Source organism: Solenopsis invicta, chromosome 7 (genome assembly GCF_016802725.1).
Source record: "Solenopsis invicta isolate M01_SB chromosome 7, UNIL_Sinv_3.0, whole genome shotgun sequence".
Lineage (NCBI taxonomy): Eukaryota > Metazoa > Arthropoda > Insecta > Hymenoptera > Formicidae > Solenopsis > Solenopsis invicta.
Window position 1 is genome coordinate 16,387,535 of NC_052670.1, and position 27,599 is coordinate 16,415,133.

The 27,599-nt window shown below is 28.7% G+C and overlaps 2 protein-coding genes across 21 annotated transcripts in view; both read left to right on the plus strand.

Annotated features, from left to right (window-relative positions):
- The window catches only part of LOC105199532 (serine/threonine-protein kinase MARK2), a 97,560-nt gene extending 76,510 nt beyond the window's left edge, over window positions 1–21,050 (plus strand). For 11 of the 16 annotated variants that reach the window (XM_039451778.1, XM_026139077.2, XM_039451780.1 and 8 more), the window contains 5 exons: window positions 652–763; window positions 892–980; window positions 10,607–10,648; window positions 14,719–14,830; window positions 17,829–21,050. In XM_039451778.1, coding sequence (XP_039307712.1) covers window positions 652–763; window positions 892–980; window positions 10,607–10,648; window positions 14,719–14,830; window positions 17,829–18,047 — 574 coding nt within the window. In that variant the 3' untranslated portion in view covers window positions 18,048–21,050. Of the gene's footprint in view, window positions 1–651; window positions 764–891; window positions 981–4,294; window positions 5,118–6,492; window positions 7,238–10,606; window positions 10,649–14,718; window positions 14,831–17,828 lie in introns of those variants that run through there. The other 5 variants (XM_026139070.2, XM_039451777.1, XM_026139072.2 and 2 more) reach the window with 3 other exon arrangements.
- Window positions 21,051–22,978: 1,928 nt separating this feature from the next.
- The window catches only part of LOC113004773 (bis(5'-nucleosyl)-tetraphosphatase [asymmetrical]), a 49,289-nt gene continuing 44,668 nt past the window's right edge, over window positions 22,979–27,599 (plus strand). The window contains exons 1-2 of one of the 5 annotated variants that reach the window (XM_039451782.1): window positions 23,259–24,987; window positions 25,066–25,383. In XM_039451782.1, the coding sequence (XP_039307716.1) occupies window positions 25,269–25,383 (115 nt within the window). In that variant the 5' untranslated portion in view covers window positions 23,259–24,987; window positions 25,066–25,268. Of the gene's footprint in view, window positions 25,384–27,599 lie in introns of all 5 variants that reach the window. The other 4 variants (XM_039451783.1, XM_039451784.1, XM_039451781.1 and 1 more) reach the window with 4 other exon arrangements.

Consider the following 27,599-nt stretch of genomic DNA (forward strand, 5'->3'; position numbering starts at 1 on the left):
CCGTTGCATGCGCAGTTACAATAGACTGCGGCTATTTGAACAGTAATATACATATTTTTTTTACTAATATTTGGATAGTACGCAATAAGTTAAATATTTATAAAATATTCAAATAATTACAAAATATTTGTAATTATTTGAATATTTTATAAATATTTAACAAAATATTTTCTAAATATTTTTGTATTCTTAGATGGAACAAATCATAAAGATTTATAATAAATATTATATAGTATTTATAAAACATAAAATATTTATATATTTAAAATAATAAATAAATATTTATGAATATATATCATAAATATCGTGTGCTGCCTGAGTGAATTAATTTTTCTCATAAGTATTACTTTATTAACTCTAATCAGTAAACCTATTTTGTAAGATACTGCTTGTGCGTTAAAAACTTTTACAACTTTTTCAAAAATATACATAGCAATTAAACAACTAATTTTATCTATCATACATCTTCTTTGCATCTTGATACAAGCTTTATTTGAATCGAATGAGTAACAATGTCGTAGTGTACTAACCCGAGCATATATTTTTCACGATAGTAGTGGGCATATAAATAAAAATGTTGATAAATGAACATATTGTATTTGTTACGTAATTGCAATTTATATTAAAATAAAAATTATTATTTGTTATTAGTTTGGGTGTATGCAACAGACAGACAACCACTACTCCAGCATTTCCACGGAATGTTCCGAGTCGTAGTACGTTCCATTCTGGCCAAAATAGAGCACAGCGAAATCACACTCAGGTGAGCACTTAAGGTGACATAATTGTAAGGCAATAATCGAATAAGAAAAGAATTTAACTGTATAAGTTTATCTTTTTTATTAGCAATTATTATTTATTTATTTTATTAATAATTAAATGTACTTTCAGGGTCACACACAAACACAGGACACAAATGCAATTAGCCCTCTAGCAAGGCCGTCCTTCTTCTCGAAATTATCCTCAAAATTCTCCAAACGGTAAGTTCTATGATTGATAATCTACATTTAATATTCTCAGTATTTGACAGCATGCTCATAATTTGTATGATTGTAATATTATCTCTATATATTTACAAATATTTTTTACTATTAGTTTATGTATTTTGTAATCTAGACGATTATGTCATAAAAAACAATAGGATCATATGAAATAAATTATTTCCTAATTGACACTAACGTATAAAATTTTTTTGAAAATTTATTAATAATTAATTTCTACAGAGATAATGAAAATACAATATTAATTTAAAGGAGAAATGTGTATTAAAGTACGAAAATCTTTAACAGTTACTCAAAATCGATATTTTTAATACATAATTATTGCATGTATTGGGTGAGTGTAAAAGTTCGTGCCTGATTTATTATTAAAATTCAAACAGCAATTTGGCATGTAAAATTTTTTATTAATTAATTTAATCACTGTCGTTTTCTACAATCTTTTCCCAACATTCTGATAACATAGGAATATTTCAATCATAAAACGATCTTAATTTTGCGTTGAAGAAGAAAATATAGTTTTTGAATAGCTTCTAAAGATGCGAATTTTTTCCTATTTAAATCATTTTACAATGATCGAAATAAATAATGATCCCGTGGTGCGATATGAGGAAAATACGGTATGTGTATCCCATTTCAGTTTTTTTAGTTTGCGCAAGATCTATGGTTTCGCTTTGTCGTGGTGAAAACCGCCTCCTTTACGATTGGCCAGAATTGAACAATTTTTCTGCATTGCTATCTTTAAATTGTTGACAGTATTTGTCAGAATCGATTAATCAACAAGGAGCAACTCAAAATAAATTATTTTTTTGCAATCCTATCAAACAGAAAGCATCACCTTGTCAGGATGCGAATTGGTTTTTCTGCCTGCTCATCTGTTAGTTTTTAAATGCGTTTGCATGGAACATTATTGTACAGGATCTATTTTTTTATTACTAGTTACATATTGATCAAAAATCTCTTTATTTCATCGATCAAGCAAAGAAACAGCTACAACTCGATTCAATTTGTTCGCTTCAGTAAATGCGCATTAGTAAATTTGCATTAGTAAACGCGACATCTATGTGTCGATTATATCAAGCTTTAAAGTGTATCTAATTTTTTTTTAAATACCGAAATACATTCGATATATCAATGTTAAGTCTAAGTTCTTAGCAATCTCTTCTGTTAAAATTTGTAAATTATTTTTCACTAAATTGCGCACAATGTCATCATCTATGCCAGAAGGTCAGTCAGAACGTGGCTGATCATCAAGGTCAAAATCATCATGTTTAAATTTTGCAAAACATTTTTTAACAGTTTGAATTGCACGATCCTGATAAATATCTTGAATATTTTTTACGGCAGTTTCAACTGTTATTGTCCACCCTCCAAAATTCATAAAGTATAACATACCGCATTTTATATGCCGCCCAGCAAACACCAAGTTACATATAATACAAATGTAATTCGATATGAAAGTAACACGTTAAAACTGTTTGTTGACAAGAAATAAACATTTGCGCACTTATATCCGCGCTGACTCTTACTGGTCTTTTTGGCGAGATTTAATTATTTGAAATTTCGAGAGTCCTTCATCAACTCCAATATAATACAAATGTTAGTTGTAATTTCCTAGTCAAAAATGTAACTATTATATAATTTTTGTATTACATGTAACTTAGTGTTTGCTGGGTGTAAATGCAACTTTTGCTCATTTGCAAAATTTGTTTTATAATATAAATATAATTCAATACAAAAATCTTATGCTCAAATGACCATCGAATATGTCACTTTTCCATAGATGTGCAATATGTACACATAAATCAATGGCGCTATTATACAACTGTCTTAATGAAATTTATTAAAACCAGGCACGGACTTTTGCACTTACCTAATATTCTTTTAAATCCTCTCTACAACCGCGTGTAAAGAAAGTCCATAAAAATCAAATATTTTTAAAAAGCATAAAATATTGTTATATATTTATTTATATATTTCTTCCATTTTCCCTATTTTACTTTATTATATACATTTACATTTGTTAATTTATTTTATACATATGCCAAGTAGCAAATATATATTTAATAATTTTATGTCGCGTTATTCAATTATCCCGATTACAAGTACAGACTGAGAACGCTAGCATAAACATCACAGCTTTGCAGTGGATCCTCAGTGCATGCTTAGCATTTTAAACATTTAAGTGTTGATATTTTAATATACTCGAATATATTTCATATTGTGACATAGTTTGATAAATTGTACTTATTGTTTGCATGCAAATGATTCTTGTTTTTTTTTTTAAGGATGCACAATGACTATGTAATTCTGGAAATTCTATACCTCAATATATTTACATGTTATAAGGACATATGATATTAATCATTACAAACCCGATGAGCCAGCAGCGACCATTATCAGTGAAAGCCGCAGAATATATAGCTTATGCATTTTGTTTCGTAGCTTTATTTATACTTACTTATATACTATTTTCATCCTCAAGCGTAATCGCGTACTTCTCACCTCTATCTGTATTGTTTGTCTGTCCCATAAATATTTTGCTTGACGGATTGTACCCTTTAGTTGAATTCTAAGTAGAAATTTTTTTTTTTATTTTCGTTTTATATGCATAACAAAAAGTACACAATGTCTTCTTATATAGAAATTTTTCATTCATATATTATATTATACATAGATTAAATCATATTAATATATTGTCATAAGATTCGCGCTTAAAACAAATTGATGGAAATAATACACACTGCTCGGCTGAATTCAGGCCACCTCGCATACTCATTGTGCATCCCCTTTTCTCACTCAATTGTAGCGAGGCATATTTTTGATTTAGGTTGTGTGTGTGTATGTATATACACACACATACACACACGCGCGCGCGCGCGTGTGTGTATGTGTGTATGTATATATATGTATATGTATATATATATATATATATATATATATATATATATATATATCCATTCTATACATATATGGGACCTAATTATCATATATCGCACATTCAAATGCAAAATGACAGTGCGTACTACACACGACATAAATACTTGGAACTGAGGATGGAAGACTGCAGAATAACGAGAGTATATAATTCGTAGTAAACAATTGTTATGATATTCTTTTACTTTCATGATATGGTCACTGTACTCATCATAGTACTTTCAATATAGTACAGAATAATTGTATAGAAATGTACAAATTGACGACATCCATAGCCATTGGTGCATCAGAATGAATATCTGACGTTTTTAATATCAATTCTCACCGGTATATATACGTATATATATTATATGCTGCAGGCCATGAACCGTAAGCTTCGCTTCATCTCTCGAGTTCCGACAAGCGAAAGGCCATACAGACACGGGTTTTAACACACCTGATGTGCCGACGGTGTCATGACATGGAATGCCCGAAGCATACTCTAATTAAATCGAGCTGGGCAAAGAGGCAAAAGTTTATTTATTATTAATCAACCGCTCAATGGACACCGTGTAATATATACAATCTTAAAAAAAGAAAGAAAAAGAAAAATTCTTGACTCCGTTATTCTGTGGTTCTCAAGATCGAGTATAAATTACTTTTTTAAGAACTTTTACATGTCGAATGCTGCGAATCTTTGAACACATATGATATTTATATGTGTATATAATGTATATTATTGCATCCAAATTTATATACATATATATGTATATATGTGTGCGTGCGTGCGTGCGTGCGTGCGTGCGTGCGTGCGTGTGTGTGTGTGTGTACGTACGATTATATAATTATATTTTAAAGAAAAAAATGTCTTCCTGAAATCACAAACCAGGAAATCGCCTTACGCACTTAGGTATAGCCCTATCTGTGCCTTTCCTAATTCAGCCTGCTTGTAACTGTACTCATACTTTACGTCTAAGGAAAAACCCCGATATCTTTATATTTTTGTACCATTTTTCACACTGTAAAAGCTGTTTCAATTTACTTGTTTTGCTTTCATTATAAAATAATTGCATAAAAAATATATAAAATCTATTTTGTAAAGAACGATGATGCTTAATAGATGCCTTCCGACGTAAAGTATCTAACCGTTAAGATGATAGGTGCGAATTTAATAAGTATGTTCAAAACACTTATATTCAAATACCAAAAGCATATTTTTATGTAATGGCGGATGTGTGACAGGCATAGATTACTCTCTTTGATTAAATTAAGCAACTAATAATCTTGCAGATGTGATGAAATGAATTTTATTTACAAATCTATGATGCATACAAATAGCACAGAAGTTTTTTACAATTCTTTAATATTCTGTTTAAAAAAAAATTTTCAACATCTTATTTATATTTTATCGATCGAAAAAACACGTTTACTCATGTTTTTTGTTTTTATATTATTACCCTTGTTATTGTCATTATTATTATCCTTTTTTTCTCTCCATACTGCCTTTGGCAAATAAAAGCGATAGATGCTTGCTAATGTGAAAGCAGGGATAGGGAGTAACTCGTTACTTGTAACGAAGTTACAGTTAGAATTACTTTTTTTGGTAACTGTAACTTAACTTCGTTACTTTTTTCCATCTGTAACTATAACTTTACTTAGTTACATTATTTGTGTAACTAGTAATTAAATTTATAGTTACTTTTATAGTTACTTTACATATTTCAAACTCATTTGTCAATTTATATTGCATTTGCAAACATCACTCGAGTGGCGTCATGTATCATTTTATTTTTATTTAACAATCGGTAAACAACAAAGATAAAAATTTATTTTTTCCTATTTTGGAAATAAAATTGTATAATATGTAAACATAAACTAATTTTTTTTCTTCTTTAATAATTTTTTTGATATTGATGTTACTTAGAATGCCTTTGGATCAAAGTTCTATACTTATTGTTAGTCTAATCCTTGAAAAATTTTGAATTTTGAACACAGTTCATATATCTTTTATGTGTACTTAAATAATTAATATAGATATGTCACATGCATCTCACACGATTGAAGATACTTTACGTGGGTGCTTTTTAGTAAATGATACAAATAAACACACGAGTAATTTTATCTTTGTTCCTCACTGAATTTCAAGCAATAGCGTCTCTAAATTTGACATGTTCCAATATAAATAAAATAATTGAGTAATATTAGAAATGTAAAAGTTTAGTATTTAAATTATAAAAGCTTTAAAATATTACAAGAAGATACAAAAAAGTAACTGAAAAGTAACTTTTTCTTACTTTTTGAATAATTGTAGCTATAACGAGTTATTTTTTAAAGTCAGTAACTTGTAATGGTAACTAGTTATTTTTTTGAAAGAAAAAAACTGTAACTGTGTTACTAGTTATTTTTACGAAGTAACTTTCCCAACCCTGTGTGAAAGTATATATATATTCGATTGTAATGATCGAGTGGTAGAAAATTTCGAGTGTGAAGAAAATGTTATAGTTATACTAACACTAACGAACGAACAGACAAGATTTAACAGATAAAAGAGTACATATGATTGTTCGTACTTTGACAGATTTTTTTAAGTGAAGGAGGAGGTCTCGCCTTGTTTCCCCCGAGCTGAAATGAGAGCGAGCCGCATGCAGATATATCGCGCCATGGCAATCGCATCTTCCACGAATGTATTATTTTATTTCGTTTTGATTTTCTCTTCTTTTTCGTAAATTACAACGAGGACTAGAATAATGTTGTAAATTTTGTAACGTTATAGATAATTTTTTCTTTTTTTTTTTCTTAGGAAAATATGTTGGATAGCAATATTTGATATTATAACGTGGAATCTATCATATGATATCTATTGTTTGATAAACATTTTTGTTATTGTAAAAATGATTAAAATATATCTTCTACATTGCGTATTTTCATATTTCATATAATATAATATTGTGCCGCTTGTTGAAGTCGATACCATATGATTGGCTGATGTGTAATATATATGTCACAATAAAAGCGTAAAATTCAGTAATTGTATATATTTACTAGTAAATGTATATAATTACTTAAGATTATAGAAAGTCAAGAATAAAAATAAATAAATTTGTTATTACTAGTGAACATATACACTTATTAATAAACATATATTCTCATTTAATTTTTAATAAAACATACTAATTGATATAAATTCTTTGGAACATATATCCTGATTAACAGACGATTATAAATTGAACTGCATGTGCAATTTGATATTTTTAATTGAAATAATCACAGAGTATTTTGTTATAATACTTTTAACAAAAATATTACAATTGTTAGTTATGCGACGTCCAAAATAAATATTTATTAAATCTAAACAAAGAATTGTTCAAAAATTGGGAATAAATAAATATGTTATTTAATAAAAAACTTTCTATTTATTATAATATAGAAAACGATAGAATAATATTTTTAATTGCATATTCTTGGTATGTATATACATATATACTTTTGCTAAATTAAAGTACAATAGTAAGTGCATATATTTACTAGCAAAAGTAACAATTATCTTCTGTCTTCATAATGTTAATAATAAAGTTAATATATGTTTATACTTGTTAGTAAGTATGTACAATTGTTGATTCCATGCTTTTATTGTATAACATATATAATATTTTTTTTTTATTTTTTTTCCTTTTTATCCAGCATAGATTTCCTTTTTCGAAGATAGCGTGGAATACATGTCTGGTTTTCTCGCAACATTATTAAGATGACTATACATTGGCTTCTTGTACTGATTCTTTCACTAAAACAAAAAAAAATTCAAGGAAATATGTCCTTTAAAATGAATAAATACATATGTATTGTCTGTGCGTGCGCGCGCGCGTATGTGAAAGAGAGAAACGTGTGTATGTTGGTGTGCGTGTGCATGCGTGCGTAAGTGCGCGCGCGCGTTTACACGTTTTTAACATAACTACAACATTTTCTTCTATAAATATTTTGTGTGCAACATAAATATCTTTTGTTATTTGTAGAAAATTTTGAAATTTAAATAACGTATTTCTTTGCAAGAATGAAAGAATCTATATAAACAAAGGAGCTAATTAACTCGTTCTTTGGAATATTAAGAAAAAAAAATGAGTTTTACGTTTTAATGTACCATACTTTTACATTATTTTCTGAATTGATTCCTATATTTGTATTTTTAATCCAATATCAGTATGATAGTTGCATTTAAATATTTAAATATTATTTAACTGATTTAATTTACTAAATAATAAATACGTTTTGATTGAACCGCAAATATAGAGATATGTAAAAAAAATATATCAGGCATTCCACTTTATCTTTTTTCTTTGATCAAAGTACGTGTCTTTTTAATGCGATTAATTAAAGTATAACTTATTTTTATCAGAAATTTCCTATTGTCGAGAATCTGTAAACAAATAGCAACAGATTTCACAGAAATATTCATATGTTTAATACTAGACAATTTTTTATTTCTGCAAACTGATAATTATAAACATTATTCCGACGTTGATCTCAAAACTGACTATATTATGATTAGAGTGCTATTTGATTGCAATGAATGGCAATTTGATTTTACCCACCTTGTTTTAATTTATTCTATTAATGAATATTTATTTGTATTGTATAAATTATTGAGAATGCGATATATAATTGAACATTATTTGAACAAGGCAAATTAATTGGTAATTCATTTATTTGTATTGATTAATGTATCCTAATCTATACACTGTATCATTATTTAATTATTAGAAATATACAATATTTAAGCACGTATATCTTTGATAATCACTGTATAATAAATAAAGATAAATGTTAATGTTAATTCTTTTTAAAGAAATTAATGCAGTGCTGTGCTTAGTACAATTAAATATAATATTAAAAATTTAATTAAATCAACTGTCCTTTATAATAGCTTATACCCAAGACTACATTTTTACAACTCTCATATTTATAATGGAAATATATATGTATATTTTTTAATGTAAGAAATCATAATTATCGATCACACATATCTTTTAAATAAAAAATATAGAAAAATATTAATAATCTGCAATCTGATTTTATTTTAATACTAAGTACAGATGTTGGCTTTGCATGTATTATATAATTGAGAATTATGAACATATGTTACAATGTCGAAGATACGTGCTTACTCCTATATAATATTGTGTATTTCGAATATATTATTACGCGATAGATGCACTAATCTCTTCCACAGTCATTGCCAATAGCATTTATTAATAATATCTGGTCAACACAAAATAGTATCTACATTTATAACGAAAAAATAATTATTGTTATATGTTTATTAACGAATCATGGCGTATCCCTTGGAATAGCCTCAAGCTTAAAAATATGTTATTTGTAGCAATTCAGAGAAATTTTATTGTCTCTGATTTTTTAAGACATTGATGATTTTTTTTATATTCTTTTGTATAAAGGATATTTTAAAAATCGTATATTTACTTCTATTGTATAATATAAAATATTTTCAATTAACTTTTTATTTACATCTTGTGAGATTGCACAATTAATGTATCCCAATATATTTAGTATTTTGATATAATATATTTCCAACGAATGTTTAAACTCATCATTACTAGGATTTGTTTTTGTATTTGTCACATATTTATCGATATTTGGATGCATAAGTGATATTAGAAAGTTATCAAAGTCATAAAATGTAATATATCTAAGGTCACCCAATAATGCAATGTATATGAAAATGAGAAAAGTGAAAAAAGAGAAAAAGAAAATATTGAACAATAAAAAAAGTGAGTGAGAGAAGGAGAGAAAGAGAAAGATCATGTCATGTTAAATATATCGAAACATGAGATAAAAAATTTGTTTGCAAATTGTATAAATATAACGTGTCTTTAAATGATTATGCTCTTTGCTGCACTCCAACTACGTGCCCGTCCAAGCATCCAGAGAGGATTCTTAGGATATTCAATTAATTTTAGTCAATCCATTATTTAAAGAGCATAATTTAGAAATTCTAATTTAGATTTAACGTTATGGAGGGCAGTAAATAGCTTATAATATATAAACAACATAGAAATATTATTTAATAATTTTAAGAAGCAATAATAGTAATAATTTCGCATTAATAAATATGTCAAAAATTTCTTGTATATGTTGTATTAATTTATTTCTAAATCCTTGTATACTTAAAAGAAACATTTCTGCCTGTACGGAAATATATGTTTTATGCGTTCACAATGCATGTAATTCGGTAGGAATGTGTTACATTATATGTGAGTTGGGCTCTTTTTGTGTATTTATGCAACACAGTCATAATTTATTTCTTGAATCATGGAATTAGGAATTAGAAATTATTTTTAAAAAAATCACAATTGCAATTTGCATAACGTAGTAATTTCAGCGAGAAGTAATATTTATTTTCCTTTAAATAATAAATGCTTACATCCACGATGAAATTTCACGTCAACGTTACATATATTATATATTTTGATTTTTTATGTAAAAATTTATGTGTAATTCATGAAAATATCAATATGCCACACCTATCAGAAATTTTTCTAAGCTCATCACATCGTAATTGTTTGTGTCGTAATCAGTGTGCATTGGTGACAGGATGGTGATGGTTGTTATACATATTGACAATTTGATTAATTTATCATGTTTAGTGTTTGTTAGCAACTGCCTTTGTTTTGTTATTTCAGCCCCATGGACCCATCCGTACCCCCCAAGCACCCAGTAGTGAGGTACGTTGCTACATGCCATAATACCACTATCCGTATTCTAATTTCACTCATTTTATTCCTTAATTTTTCGTACATCCAACTTTCTATTTGTTGATTATTAACGATACGTGTGGCGCGTACTTAACATTCGTTTACATAGAATGCAATATTTGGTGCACGTCTGTTCGTGTCTACGATCTTTGTGTGACGTAACATGCATATTCTATGAAGTGGCTTGATATTATCCATCAAAAATATTTGATATTTTAGATACACAGAAGAAAAGGACATTCTTGTTTTGAAAATATCTTTATTTTCAAAATGTTAAATATTAAAATGAGATTATGAAGCGTTAAGCAGATATAATTTGCGTACATTAAGAAATTTTATATAATTTTGTGAAAAAAATATATTTTTATTATTTAATAATTTTTATTAATTGAGAGAAAAAAAATATTAAATAGAAAATAATAATAGGCTAATTTACAAAATTCGTTTGTGTTACCTGACCCATGCCCTGACTTAAAGTAGGCCTTCAATGATTGATATTCATAATCGAATCGTATTTTAAGACCGTTTTGAGTAATGTCTTAAGATGCTAATACAACTCGGTTGATGACAGTATTAGAGACGATCTTAAATATAAAAACCAATTATGAATATCAACCAATGAAACATTTACATGTAAAGTCTGTATTGTAAATCCATACTTTTGGGTGAATGTAAATCGCATTGTTTGTTTTCTATAATTTTCTTTTTTTTCACTAGGAGTGATTTTTAGATTACTTGTGCTTACTTATATTTATATGCGTTACATCATAATATCTTAAGTCAGATCACGCGAAAAAGACACCTGTCTCAACTCAGGTCGTTTAACAACTGTTTATACAATCTAATCTTTGTTTATGGGTAATATAGCGTTTAGGTCGCAACTTACACGCATATAAATTAGCCTAGTAGCTACGTTTACACTTTACATTTACGCTGCAATCTGTATCTCAAATTTGATCTAAAATTGTCTAAATCTCTTGTTGTAAACACTTCGTAGACGACCTGACATGACTTTAAGTTAGATTTGGCTTTTTAGGAATCTGATTTAAAATAGATTGTCTGGAATTTCGGTTTAAACTCTCGTTATCTCGCCTTTAATAGTCAAATTGTTAACACAATTTCAGATTCACAATAAAATAAACAGCTAGAATCCGGAAGATGGCTCTGAGACCTCGAAAATACTTTAAGTTAATTACAATGAAACTAATTGGTGATCACAAATCTTGAGTCACGGTATAGGTCAGGCTATTATAAGTCTTCGGATGTAAATGTAGCCAATATCTTTAAATAAAAAACTACAATTTTTTAATACTATTATTATTAAAACAATTGTATTATATGTACACTTTATTATGATTATTATAATATTAAAATAAAAATATAATATTTTGTTGTACTTAAAATTACTAATTCTTTAAAGAGAATTGTACAAGCAAGAAATTATATTTTATTGTAAAAAATATAACTCTTGCTTTTATATGAAACAACGATAATCTTGCTCATATATAATTTAATCGTCTTTAAAGAATTTGATAATTTTAAATTTTAATAAAATATTATAGTTTTTAGTTTCAATATTATAATATATTAGTTTAAACTCTGACTGCATACGTTTTTGCCTTTCTAATGTATAAATGGATCTGTCTCACGCCCGGTACTTTTTTTCTATTCTTAAGTATCCAAAAATCTGAAAAATGAAACAATGTCAACATTGTAGTTAAAAATTTCAGTAATTATTTTCATAAATATTATCTATTAAATACTTTATTTTTAATAAATTTTGTAACAAATGATTTTGTCCATCAACCGGTACTTCATTATTAATAATAATTAAATAGGAAAGCGACAATTTGTTAAAATCTTTTAAGAAGACGTTCTCTTTACCTAAAACATTTTCATAAACATAAATAGTTAGCAAAATCGTTATTTAATGAAAAAAAGTTGCATGTGATCTGACATGACCATGACTAGATTGCCGACATGCCCGGTATTCAACGCTAGATTGGTTTTTCGTAATAACTCTGAGATCTCAAATCCTTTCTATTCCTATTTATTTATTTATTTAAGTGAGGGTAACTTAACAGACAGGTTTGTCCATTTTATAATTACGAGCAATTAATACTTTATATTGAATACCCTAGATTTATGTACACAGTCGGAGAATTAATTTGGTACTATTTTTTCTATATAATTATGTAAAAATAAGAATTATATTCTATTTACACGATTATTACGATTTATTTTAACAGTCAACTAAAAATTCAGATTTGTAGAATTCTAATTATTCATAATTACTAATGATATTATTCATCTGATATACACATGTGAAACAGGTGAAATTGATTCTTATCATTTTTGTTTTAAACTTTAAATTATGTTATTATTTACATGCTTTATCAATCGCATATAAATTACAAGATTTTTTATTATCATTTTGTTGTAATAATATCCTAAGATTTGATATTGTCACAATAGTAACCTAATATATATTCAGGGTTATAATAATTCACTTATAACTTTTTTTTATGTAACTCAGTTTTAAGTGTTCTTTTCTATATAAATGTAAATATAATGTTGTTTTAACGAGTTGTGATTTAATTTGACGTAAATGATTTGCATGTCACGCATGTATGTTATAATTCTTCATAGAATTTGATTCTGGATGAATTTCCATTTTACATTATCTTTTATGTCATTTATCATCGATAGCTTGTAAGAATTTTAACACAACATTATCATATCCTTTTTAAGCGGGTTAAGAAAATTTACTTTTATGCTACAATTGCAAGCTTAAAGCTTTACATACATCACGTCACATTCTGCACAAGATCTACATTTTACATAACTCGATACATTTTATAATTTTTAATTTAATTCTTAATATGTACATGTTTCTAATAATAAAATATATGAAAAGAGTGCTGATAAGAAATATATACAAATGTAGACAAATACGTAAATTATCGCTCAGAATGTAATTTTCAATTAAAAAATAATGATAGAGGAGAAGAGGGTATTATGGCTGCTGTCGACAATATGGTTACCCCTATTATCTCCGTTATTAGATGACGTATTCTAACAATTGCTTATGGAGTTATTCATTTAGTAGCCCGCCGTTTTTTAGTGATATTAATATGACAATACATAATAAGTGACAATTGTTATAAGGCATTTTTACTTTTGAGCACTTCTAAACTTTTTCAAGGTTTACCTTTAACCTTTAATTACTCATACTTTCTCATTATTTTTAAACTTGAGTGTATTATCACACAAATGTACATACACTTGAGTGTTTTTTTTATTATTTACCTTTTTATTCAGCTATACACATTTTTAGTTATACAAAGTTAAAACAATAACATGGAATTTTATTAATATGGTCTTTTAAGCAAAATTTTTATATTGAAATATTTCTTCAATAAATCGATCGTCATTCTAGAGAGCGGTGTTTAGAAACATTAAAAACATTATTTTATGCTTGTTGTTTAATGTTAAACAGGAATAAAATGACATTTCTAACTAAATTCTTAATGGTATTTTTAAAATTACTGAACGCAAGAAAATTCTATATCAGAAAAATTCTAAACAATGGAAAATTAAATATATATAATTTTGTAACAAGATACTGTGTTTCTCCTAAACTAAACTAACTTTTTTAAATTATTCTTATAGATAGCCATATTACAACCACTTTTTTTCTGCCACCGATTATGCAGAGCATTAGATTTTTATAAATCACATCCTAAATAATAAATATCTCATTATTTTGAGCCTAGAATCTGTCAAACAACATTTTGACGAATGTAATCGTTCAAGTTTCAATAGAAAATATTAATTATTAACAAAATGATTCAATAAAATGAAAATGGGTGCCATATTACCCTCTTCTCCTCTAATATTTGGAATTTTGCATAATTCAGCAAGAATTATTTTCACCGCAGTTGGATTTACCGCCGTATTAAATCCATTTATAATTGTAAAACCTGTACCTGGAATCGCTTTAGATAATTGAACGGGTTTAAGATATATTTTTGTTACAGCGGAGCTACCACTAACGATGAACAAGTCAAGCCGCGCAGTCTACGCTTTACGTGGAGTATGAAAACTACCAGTAGTCGAGATCCTAATGAAATAATGTCCGAGATTCGAAAGGTATTATAAGAGAAAAGCACGTTTATGTTAACTAATATTGCACAATCGAATGTGATACTTGGGACAAGTTTGTTCAATAAGGAAACTAAAATGTCAGATCATTCAAAAATTGTACTTGTTTGACTTTTTTGTGATGAACTGAACAAATATGAAAATAAATTTTTAAGAGATACAATATAAAAAAGTAAAAAATATATCTATAAAATATTAACTGATATTTATATAAAGGGAAAAAAGGAAATCATACCATGAAAATTGATATTTAGAAAAATTATAAACATAAATAATAAGTTAAATTTGGACTAACGAAAATGTCATACATAAAGATAAAAAAAATCTATGCCGAATCTTAATGCTACATAATAATTTTTACAATTTCTAGTTTATGAGAACTGCGCGCCGTATATTTTTTTGGAACACTTATTGCATAAAGCCAGAATACGTAATTGGCATATTGTACACATCTATGTAAATGAAGTATACATCATGTTTTTCATTTTGCAACATCTGTTCTCGGTAATCCGATCATCACGATTTTTAGCCAGAAATCCGTTAGCCAGAAGGCTTATCATCATCAGATGAACCTTTATAAAATAAATTGACAAAAATTAATCAAATAGTTGTGCACTTGATATTTTTAATTGAAAAAATTTTTATTTTTATTACTAATAGTTACAGTTTTGTTAATTTTTATTCCATCCATTTTACAGAAATTTACCTAATAGCGGCAAACTTCTTGAATATTTCTAACTGAAATTTATTATGAGAGCCAAGATACCATTTCAAAGCGATGACTTCAAAAAAGAAATGGAAAATACTTCAATTATGTATTCATGTATTTGTTAAGAAAAAAATTATATTTTTCTACTTTTTATATGTTGTGTAATTATCTCTCAAAACTTCACTTTCGAACATTTATTTAATTCGTCACAACAAAATTGTCATAGATTTTTGAGCATTCCTATCCTTTATATAATTCCTTTATAGTCCGAAAGCTAGCTAGAAATTTTCATTTTATCAAATTTATTTAAAAAATTTTATCATTATCTTGAAGTAGAAAGTAAACGTTAAAATGACAGTCGAGCAAGGACGAGGATAATACTATATAAGGATAAAAACTATTTTTTACTTATTATTAACGTCATTAAGAATGATATAATCACAGTTTAAGTCAGAGAGACCCTATATGAAATTTTGAACACTTGCAGTGTGAAGACAGAATGAGATATGAAGTTCGAACCAGGGGGTAAAAAAAAAGTTTGAAATTTCCTCTTTCGAATGATATGTTTGATCAACTTTATTGGTTGACTAGAATTCGAACGGCACGGCAGCAAAGTTTTGTTGGGGTCTGTGGGACTACTATTGTGTGTGAGTGAAATTTTTTGTGAGTAATGTTATATCAAAATGAGTAATATCAAAAAAATCGGACAAAATACGTTCGAACAGGTCCGTAAGCATATATTACTCGCATATACTCTGTCTAAAGTTACAATAGAATATTATGTAGTGCTGTGGAAAAGAGGGCTTCTGCACAGATCATGAAACACATCATTTTTCAATTTTAGACCTTAAGTTAATCAAAAATATCTCATATTTGCCTTCTTATATATTATAATTTATACTTTTTAATATGAATGACAATCGCTCCTCCCCCCCTTTTTTTATGACTCTGCAGCTTTAAAACGCTGTACTTTAAAGTTCTTAAAAGTTTTTTGTTGCAAAGATATGATTTTTTTTTAAGTGAATTTTTAGACACCTAAAAATACTTGCTTTGATACATAATTATACTTTTTAATAGGAATAACATGCCATAATTTTTTTTTTAGTAACTCTTTAGCTTTAAAATACCGTATTTTAAAATTCTTAAAAGTTTTTTTGTTGCAAAGATATGATTTTTTAAAGAAAAAATAAATTTTTAAACAATTTTTTATTTCTGCTTAATGGTTTTTTCTTTATAATTTTACAATAAATCATTTTTCAGGAATGCCGATTATACAGTCATATTTCTGAGATTCTGAACTTATATTTATACAAAAAGATTGATGAAAAATATTGATTGGAACCAAAGTTATAGCTTCTCAAAGTTGAAAAAGTCTCCCAGACTAGGAAAATGTATTTATGTACTCATATTTTACAGTTTAAGGATTAAAAAAATCAATTTTTATTCTATTTCTACTTGACAAGATATAATGAATATCTCATTTTAAAAGCTTTAGAAAATAAATAATTATACATACATACATACATATATATATATATATATATATATATATATATATATATATATACATGAATGTGTAAAATTTTGCATATTTTCTGAATGGTATGTGATTATATGCAATAGTATAAAATTTATTTTCATCCAGGACTATTATTTAAATTTCAGTTTTTAAATACTGTTTAATCTACTTCATAATAGTATTTCAATTAATATATAGGTGATGATGGAAGTTCTTGATAAAAAAAGGGGGAGTTAGATAATAAGTCTGATGACAATCAAAATGATTATGATGAGAAAAATAACGAGAGTGTAGTAACTATTTATACGAAAATTTAATTAATAGTTATCGCATTGTTTTTTATTAATTTAATTAATAAATATTTTAATAGAAATGTTAACGCCTTATTTTGTTATTGAAGGAGTGCCATCACATCGCGTCCCGACGGACTGCTGCCAAACTATGATTATATCATTTTTAATGAAATTAAAATAATAAGTAAAAAGAAATTTTAACCTTTGTACTACAACGTGAGTTCATTGCTTTTTATATATATATATATATATATATATATTTGAGCGCTATTGTCTTTCCCTATCTCGCTGCCAGATCATCATTTTATCAATTGTATATTCTACTTCAATAACGATGCAATTCATAAAGTAAGTTTGAAATGGTTGAAAATCAGCAACTTCCCAGATTATTAAGCCGTTTGGAAAGGCAAATAATGTAACGTTTTTTATATGAGAGACAAAACGTTTATCAAATTGTTTTTCCAGGTGTTGGACGCTAATAAATGCCAGTACGAGCAACGCGAACGGTTTTTGTTGCTCTGCGCGCACGGCGAGGCGGCGACGGACAGCCAAGTGCAGTGGGAGATCGAGGTCTGCAAGCTGCCACGACTTTCCTTGAATGGAGTGCGGTTCAAGCGTATCTCCGGCACGTCGATTGGTTTTAAAAATATCGCCAGCAAAATCGCGAACGAGCTCAAGCTGTGACTGTCGGCCACGGGCGCCCTAGCCGCCAATCGCGCCAACCCATAACGACCTCGTGAGCGTAGCCACCAAGTGGCGGTGGTCACCGAGGAGTTTTACTCTTGTTTCTTCTTCTGGGACTCCGACTCCGAATCCGATACCCAAGAAATATTCGTTTAAACGCGATTCCTCCGTCCCAGTCGACGAACGTCATCGTAAGATGAGAAGGAAGAGAGGGAAGGAGGAGAGAGAAAGAAAGAGAGAATAGGACAGTCTTCTCATGTCTTCTCATCGTCTCCTCTGCGTTGGAGGACCGCTATTAACGATTCGTCGAAAAAAAGTCCGAAACTGTGATCCGTGACGGCTAATACGTATTCAAATACTCCCGAGTGCCAAAATGAAGAACTAGATCGGGTCCTCATAGCGCTTCGCGAGCGAGAAAAAAACGAAAAGTAACAGAGGCGGACCAGCTGACCTGATCAATCGTACAAAGAAGCTGGTATTAGACACAATAATCTACGTTTATTAGTTTTGAATTTTCGTTATCAATAACAGGGAAATGTGCATCCAAGCGAAAATCATCAGTCGTGTTTGAAGGTCGATCTGCCTTCTCAATTTTCGAACAATCTATTACATCTGTCCATGAAATAGCGCTTTATTTTTAAACAGTATTACATTTTGTGTTATTCATGACGTTGGAGATATGTGTATTAAAATTTATGTCATATATTGAAAATCTATTGCATATTATCGTAAAATATGCTGAAGGATCAAAATAGAAACGGTTCAATCAGATCATTAAATGTGCCTACATTTCTTACGTTGATTTTTTGACGGCAGCGCGTTTCTTGTACAATAAAATAACGCAAATATACAGGAAATAAAAAAATGGGGCAATGCATCTTCAACGTCAAAAGATTTCTCTGTAACTTCCTGTTTTTCTCTTGTATGTAAAATTTTAGAAGCAAAGGTTTTGCCTGTAAATTATTTGACAAATTTACAGAACCGAGGCATATGTGTTGTGTTTTGTATCGATGAAAAACTATCATCATTTATAATACATTAGCACCATAAACGAATAATGAGTTAAATTATTTTAACGTTGCACAATATGCAACTGTTTATTTTTTTTCGAACATTTTTATGATACTTTACCTTTTTTATCTGTAGAATAAGTTTAAAAATGCGCAGTACTATAGATATTAGTCAATTATGATTAAAACATGTAATAATTATTTTTATTTTTATCATAGAGAGACGACAAGGGTTTACACAACCACGTGCACACGCACACACGCGCGCGCGCATACATATACACATACTACATACACATTCACATAATATTATAAAGGTAGAAGCAGAGGATTCTTAACATAATTTAGAAATACTATCGAGTTATGACTAGTGTTTCATGTGAATAATACATATACTTCATCATTCTTCATCAAAATTGCAATTATAAATATAAACTACATCAGTAATAACAAGATCTGTTATTTCTACGAAAAATATAATATTAAATTTAAGTATTATAATTGGCTATATTGTACTATTTAATCCTTTCATTCAGAAGTATTTGCAGTTGAATGAAATAAAATTAGGAATTACCATAAACAACACATCATAGAAATGAATTAGAGACTTGATGTATATAGTATATATTACGAAGGTACTAAAAATTAACGAGAAAAAGAGAATGAGAGTGAGAATGAAAGAGAGAATGAGAGAATCACACACACCGAAATCACAAAAAACACTTCGGAACTCGAGTATCGCAAACTTTTTATATTTGCCTAAGATTAATGAAGTATATTATTAAAATAGGCAATGACTAATTTATTTACATACTATAAACTCAATGATTTTCCACATTTCTAACACTTGCTACACTGAGAAATACAGAGTATTCAGTGCGCTATCACGACGTGCAATCGCGATACGTCGTGTTGCGAAATCATGAAACGACTGATAGCAACTAAGTATCGGCCAATTGTCCGTTACCGAACATCTTGAAAAAAATTCTAAGTAAATGATTAACGCAGCACCGGCATCGGGACTTATCTTCTTTGTGCATAACCATACCAATTTCGTGTCATCGGATTACTTCATGAACCAATAAGCGAGATAATGTAATATAACGATATAATAATAATGTTATCGATTTACAAGAAGCAACTTAGATGCAAACATTCATACATCCCGCTAAGTGAGAGAGAGAGAGAGAGAGAGAGAGAGAGAGAGAGAGAGAGAGAAGGAGAAAGATCCAATCACTTTCAGGGAATTAAACTGGAGACTAATGATCGTTTTCTTTTTCCCATTTGTTCCTCGTTAATCAGAATTTAATATCCCGATTACAATGTTGAATATCATTATTATCACTGTATAAAATAAAAAGAAAAGGATTGTAATCCAGAGTGGCCGTTGTAAATGACTCTATAGACACACACAAATAGGGATATTATTATCATTATTGTTATTATTATTATTATTATTATTATTATTATTATTAATGTTAACATAAGATCCTTCAGATAGCATTAATAATACACATGCCCAACATATAGACGAATTAATTATCTATCGTAGTCTATACATAAAATCATCCTTCGCCCGCTTGCTTTACGAAATAAATGTATAAATTAATGATCAATGCTTAAGGGAGAAAATATAAATCTAAAGATATTGATAATTTTAACGCGTGAGAGGATTTATCGAGAAACAATTAGAATTCGCGGAGCTACACGGGCGATACTTAGAATCCAATTTGGCATAATACCGGGGGAGCTTGTGATTTTTTTTTTTGTATGTAAGTGCCGCGAAAGAATATATCACTCCCGCGGTAATCGCCCGCGTGGCTGCGCGTAACGACTACGCGCACATAACACATACTTGAAATACATACACACGTCGGTCTCTGTAGATAGGTACATACGTATACAGCTTTGCTAAGTGTTTTCTGGTGATCGGTATCTAGCCAAAATGTAGTAAAACGTTTATAATAAAATGGTAACATGCATTGTTTCCCAATTCAGATTCCTGTCAAATACGCGAACTCGCTACGAATGACACGTCAATATTTTCTTCTTTTTCTTTCTCATCAGCAATTCATATACAGCATAGAAGCTTATATGAGTAGCAACATTGCATATTGTAGTGCAATGTTGCAGAGATTGCAAATATTTTTCTTTTAAATGATACTACAACAATATTGCAGCAGTGTTTAAAAAAAGTTGTAAAAAAATAATGTCCTATACTTTATCTAAGAGCAGTACGCACTATCATTAACAGATAAACAGAAGTTTCTACTTTTCGTAATTAACTACACAAAATAGAATAAAAAAACGCAACGTTATGATATTTTTTATCCATATTCTAATCTAATGAAATTATTCCTTCAAAGAACGAGTTTTCAAAATTAATTTCAAAATTAAACTATTTTGAAAATAAAATTTAGTTCTCTTGTATAAAAGCTGATTTAGAGACATATGATATTCCCAGAAGTTATACATTCCTAAATATATGTTAATACAATGGCATCTGAAATATTATCAGAAACACTAAAACATATTAAATTGCTAAAATAATTCATTGTAATATTTATAAAGGTGATAGGGTTGAATAAATTAACATATTTTGTTAATTAAATTAAGTTAAAATTAGTGGCTTATAAAATAAATTTAGTTATATTAAAAGTTACATAAATAAAGAAACTAAATCAATTAAGTTACGTTAATATTAAATAAAATGAAAAGTTAATTTTGGAAAGCGTTATTCATATTAAATTAAAAAGTCGTAATTATTTAAGTTAGATTACTCAATTATAATATGGATCATCAAACAAAATTTCAATATTTTATTTTTAAATTAAATTTAAATAAAATAAAATATTCTTTTATGTAGGAATGTATTTTTTCTTTGAGATAATTTCATACAGAGATAATTTCATACAGAGATAAAAGTTTTAACTTACGAAAAAAGTTAATAAAAATTGTGTTTCAGAAATATCTAATTAAATTTAAAAATTAAATTAAAAATTAACTGTTTAACTATAGTTACTATCCAATTCTGAAAGGCAAACATTCTTGCATTACTGCAATGTTGTAACATTTTGTTTTTGCAGTGTTGCAAACTGGCGATGAAAGATTCCTATAATGTTGCAAATTTTCTATGCTGTATATACAGAAATTTGCCCAAAAGCTGTGCCGATATGTTTGTGAGATATCGCACAAGATTTATACAATCGCAATGAGAAAGAGGTTAGACGCATATTCCTTTCTAACGGTGTCAATTATGTGTATATGTACATATAATTACGATGTATAAACATGAAAGTAATTTTACTCGAGAATCAAACCTGCTGATTGTCACGTTTGATTATATGCTTCTTATAGTTAAATGAATTTATTACGATACGGATGTTTGGTTGTGAAGGTTTTAATTTTGTAAGTTTTACTTCCACATTTGAGTTATATATTTGCAAAAATATGAAAGACTAGATAACAATTCAAGAAAAGAAGTAAATATTGTATTAGATTCTGTAAATATCGCTGATATAATGTCAATGTTATAATATAAAATTACATTCCTTTGAACTTGAAGACTTGCCTGCAAGTGTTAAAAAAACTGAAAGATATTTTAAGAAACATTTATTCAGGACATTCACGCATAAATGGACGAATATATGTTTTTTAAATTCATTTTTCTTTATATATGATACGTCTTATTAAAAGTTTAGTCAAGTAAACTTTCACCACTTGTGCTTCGATAAAATAAATAGTTCTTTTTTTAATCGGGGTATCGTTATACTGTTAATTGTTGCGTTCTCAGCAAACAAAAATGAATTAAAATGACAAAAATGAATTTATTTCGATATTTTCGAATTTGCTTCAGATTTTTCGAATTTATTTGAATCCAAAAATAATATAATATATCCAAATTTAATATGATCAATATATAACTATTTCGTATTTCATTTGAATCCAAAAGTAATATAATAGAGACGAGAATGCATTCGAATTCAAAATAATGAATAGTGTATTTCATATTTCAATCCATTTAAGTCTATTTGAATCCAAAAATACTCCGAGACTCTAAAGCGCAAACTCGAATAAATTAAAATAAATTGCAATTTATAATTCATTCTACAGTAAAAATTTTTGTTAATTTTTGTACAAATTGGAACATTTTTCAGAAATTGATATTCAAAAAGTCTATTTTTTTCAGAATTTTTTATACATATAGATTTTAAAATATTTTGAGATTTCTCATCCCATAATTTCTAAAACTTAACTTTTAGATTTTATAATATTTTATCAATGTTATAAAACAAAAAATATTATTCTGAATTTTTCCGGAAAATGTTCCCCAATTCATATAGAAAATCTGAGAAAAATTTTCTTTTATAGGGTTTTAATTTATTTTCGTTTACTGGGTAGATTATATATATAAAAAAAGCTATGCAATGTAATATTGTAACGAGATACCTATATTATCATTAACTAAAAAATTCCATATTCAAGTTTAAGGCTAAGAGCACAGAAAAATTTAAACAGTAAGACAGAGCATTTAAAAAAATCAACATGTTTTGCTACTACTTATATATCACTGTTTAAATTTTTGACTGTAATTGGCTGATACATTAACTGTTTATGTTTTTTTATGTGCTTTTAGCATAATAGTGACATTACATGATGGAATCATTCCATTATTAGAACTTAAAAGGGTACTCAGGTACTGTCCTATAACAAATGGAACTTTAAAAAGCGAAATCTTGGAAAAGAAATAGAGTGGAACCCAACCAATCAGAATAATGTAAGTTTAATGCATTTTAATCTTTCGATGGCTGGGTTCCCCATAAAGTAACTTATAGCGTTTTTCACTAGGAAAACTAGTGCGCACTGAGTGTGCACTCGCTGCAGGTAATTGGGCGTTTCCGTTGACACCATCATCGCGCGAACAGAAACGTCCAGTTGCCAGCGGCGAGTGCACATTCAGTGCGCACTAGTTTTCCCAGTGAAAAACGTTATTACAGAAAATGAAATGATATTAAGTTTGTTCGCGTTGCTTGAAATCCCCAAGAATTTTTGCACTTAAATATGAGATAAAAATACATTTGAGCATAGAAGAAAAACAATGAAAATACTGGGTGCAAAATCTAAGCAACGTGAACAGACTTATTCTAATAGTCTTTTAATTTCGAAAATTTCTTCATTAAAATTTCGTCTTTCATAATGCAAAAAAACATCTAAATTTTATTTTATATGGATTCTTCTACAATAGTAGTTATTTATAACAGAAAATAATAGAAAATGTTTTTAATCATTCCTTGAGCAACAATCATCAGAAAATCGAAACATGCTTAGCTTACATGAATCTGATTGGTTGATTTCTACTCCACTTAACCCTTTTGTCCCAAACGGTACACATATGTATGTACCAGCATCAATATTTATATTCCGAGACGAAAGGATTAAGCGACGTCTACAATGGGGTCGTAGAGTCGCAGGAGCAGTTGTAAATTTCTGTATTTTCGGTCGTAATCGTAGGTTGTTTTCCTTTTAAAAGACAAATCGACACAAGTTAATACACTCGAATACAGTCTGACACTCCTTTTGAATAGAGTCAAAAAGTGTCGATTGAGTTTGTAAATGGAAAGCGAAGTGTGTCGCTTTGTATTAAAAGTGTCGACTGTGTTATCTAAAAAAACAGCCATAGTCGCTCGGAGTTCTTCTTAGGCAATATTGGCACCCGCTTCTGAATCTTGCACCAGAAGCGTTACGGCCATCCCCCAAGTAAAAATATTAAAAGCAAAGTCAAGAACTTTCGAGTTGTGTTTAAATATAAATCGGTATTAGAAAATAAAGTCAGTATCAGAGAATCAGTTAGAAGATCAAAGCACGAAGGATAACAACAGCTGTTCGGGCTGGCCGATTGTGATGCAATCGACGGTTAAAAGAATATTTCGGTAACGGACAAACACGTTCGAACACGCTAGACTCGCAATGACGACTGTTACTCGGAGTTGATTCAATTCCAATTCCAGAGACTATCGTCACTGCGACTGACCAATCACAAGAGAGCATGATATATTGCGTATTAACAGAAACTTCATGGTGGATTTACGACCGCTCCTGCGACTCTACGACCCCACTGTAGACGCCGCTGTACTTTTCAGACTCTGCTTTCTGGAGTTCGAAGTTTTGACTGTTATGAGATAGTAGTCTGATTTTCCAATTATTGGCCGTCATGTCATTGCAGCAACGTGCTTGTGGTCTTGTAATTTTTCGTCGATTTCGAGGTACTATTCAGTACCTGCTAATGCAGACATCATACGGAGAACATCACTGGACTCCGCCTAAAGGTTAGTATGTGTCTACATCGATAACTAAACTAAATGACTTGACAACAGTGGGTGTATTCCATGATGGAAGGATAACATGGTGTGTGCAGTTCGCGCGTGTCTCTCTCTAAAAATTAGCCCTCTTCGTCTATCGGTGGGCTATAGTTAATAAGACAGGCAACTGTGAAAAACAAAATTATTTAGCGTCAGCCTGTTGGTATGCTGAGTCATCTATCCTTGTTTCATGCACTTATTCAAGTATCTGCTTCTCTTTCTATCGGGAACAGTTATGCACGTGAAGTGTTACACTAATTTTTGACCGAAGATTCGGTTCATTCGGTTAGTTTCCTCCATTTCCTTTTCATCGTAAGAACACGTGTGAAAGAAATAGGAAACAGCGTAAGAGTGTGCAAGAAATTGACAAGCTTTTAATATGTTGTAATACAGATAAAAATGTGGGACACGTATTTTTATATGTATAACAACGGGCCCATATAATTGTCAAGAGGATAAAACACACTCTTGAAATAAATTGATTTTTTAATTTCTGAATTAAAAAATCTTAATATTTAAGTAATATCATCGAAATGGTAAAAAATATAAAAAAAAGTTTTAAATAAAAGTTTTATATATTTCTATGTATTTTATAACACTTTGTTTAGATTTTTTTTAATGTTATTTTTCTCGAAATTTTCCTTCTCTTCTAAATTTCTGAAAAATTTAAAATTTACTTTATATCAAAACTTATAGCATATTTAACAACAAATTCAAACATGTATGGTGAAGTTATAGTTCGAAGACACATTTTTCAGAAATAAACTAAAAATATCTATATTGCTATACACGCGCCCCATCCATATCTGCTTTATGGCGTCTATTGTTAATAAATATTTATTTTTTTAATAACTACAAAATTTTTCGTATTATTATATTTTTATATGTTTTTTAGGTTTAATTTTATTGTTTTTTATTTTTTATTTATTTATTTATTTACTTATTTAATTTTTACCTATTTACTTTTTATTGCTAAAAATCTATACAATAATGAGGACGCTCAGAATTTAACTGAACAAAAATAACTGTATTTGCTTGTCTTATTATTAAGTTTTTCCAATTTAATATTTAATTTTGATATAACAACAAACTTGTTCAATTGTAAAATATTAAAAAATATCACTTACATGCAAATCACACCTTCCTTCTGACGTATGTAAATCGAGCCATGAAAATATACATACAAGGATAGAAAGAGAAACTAACATGTGTGAAACAAAGAAGGTAGATCCAGCATACCAACAGGTTGACACTAAATAATTTTACTTTTCACAGTTGCCTGTCTTATTAACTATAGCCCTTGCAGAGCAAAAGTGGGCGTGGTTTAGCCGAACTGCACACACCATGCTATCCCTTCCACCATGGTGTATTCTGAAAGTTCTATTGAAAATAGTCTTTTTAATCATAAAGTTGGTAGCACTGTAATTAACTACGCTGTGTTCCGTAATGTAAGTTGAATTTGAAATTATCGTTGACTTGCAAAGATTAACAGAGAGGTTAGTTTAATTTCTTGTATTTTAATTATTTATAAAAAAATTGTAATCATGTATTATTAATTAAAATATTATTTATTGATAATAATTTTGATTTTAAAATAGGAACTGAAGAGCACAAGAATTTTCAAAGACTGAAAATTAATTGCAAAGTTTGTTTGTAGGATAAATTTTTTGATATTGCCAATATTGATATTATTTTGTTATAATTTTATATTTATTTGATTTTGTATGAAATAAGTATTATAATAAGTATAAAATTATATTATAATAATATTTAATAAAAGTCTGGCATTTATAAGCATGCCAGCTAAGCCACTGTAGCCTTTCCAACTAATTTAAACAGAATAAATTTTATCATGCACTATTAGTGCACACAAACGGATATAATCTAATTTACTTATAATTAATAATTTAAAATTAATCAGAACTTGCGATTTTTAGCTTCACGAAATTTTTGGAAACCCAATTTTTGCTTAATTCTTATTTTAAAATAAAAATTATTGTTAGTAAATATTACGTCCAGGGTTGAGGAAGGATAGGTAAGATGTGGGGAGAGAAGGGAGGGACGTAACAACTTGAGAACGTGCACACGAGGCACAAACAGACCGCGTCGACAACCCGGGATATATGGGTCAGTGGGGCCATAGCGGGGGCCCAACGATAAATATCCGGGCGTTCCGCGTCCCT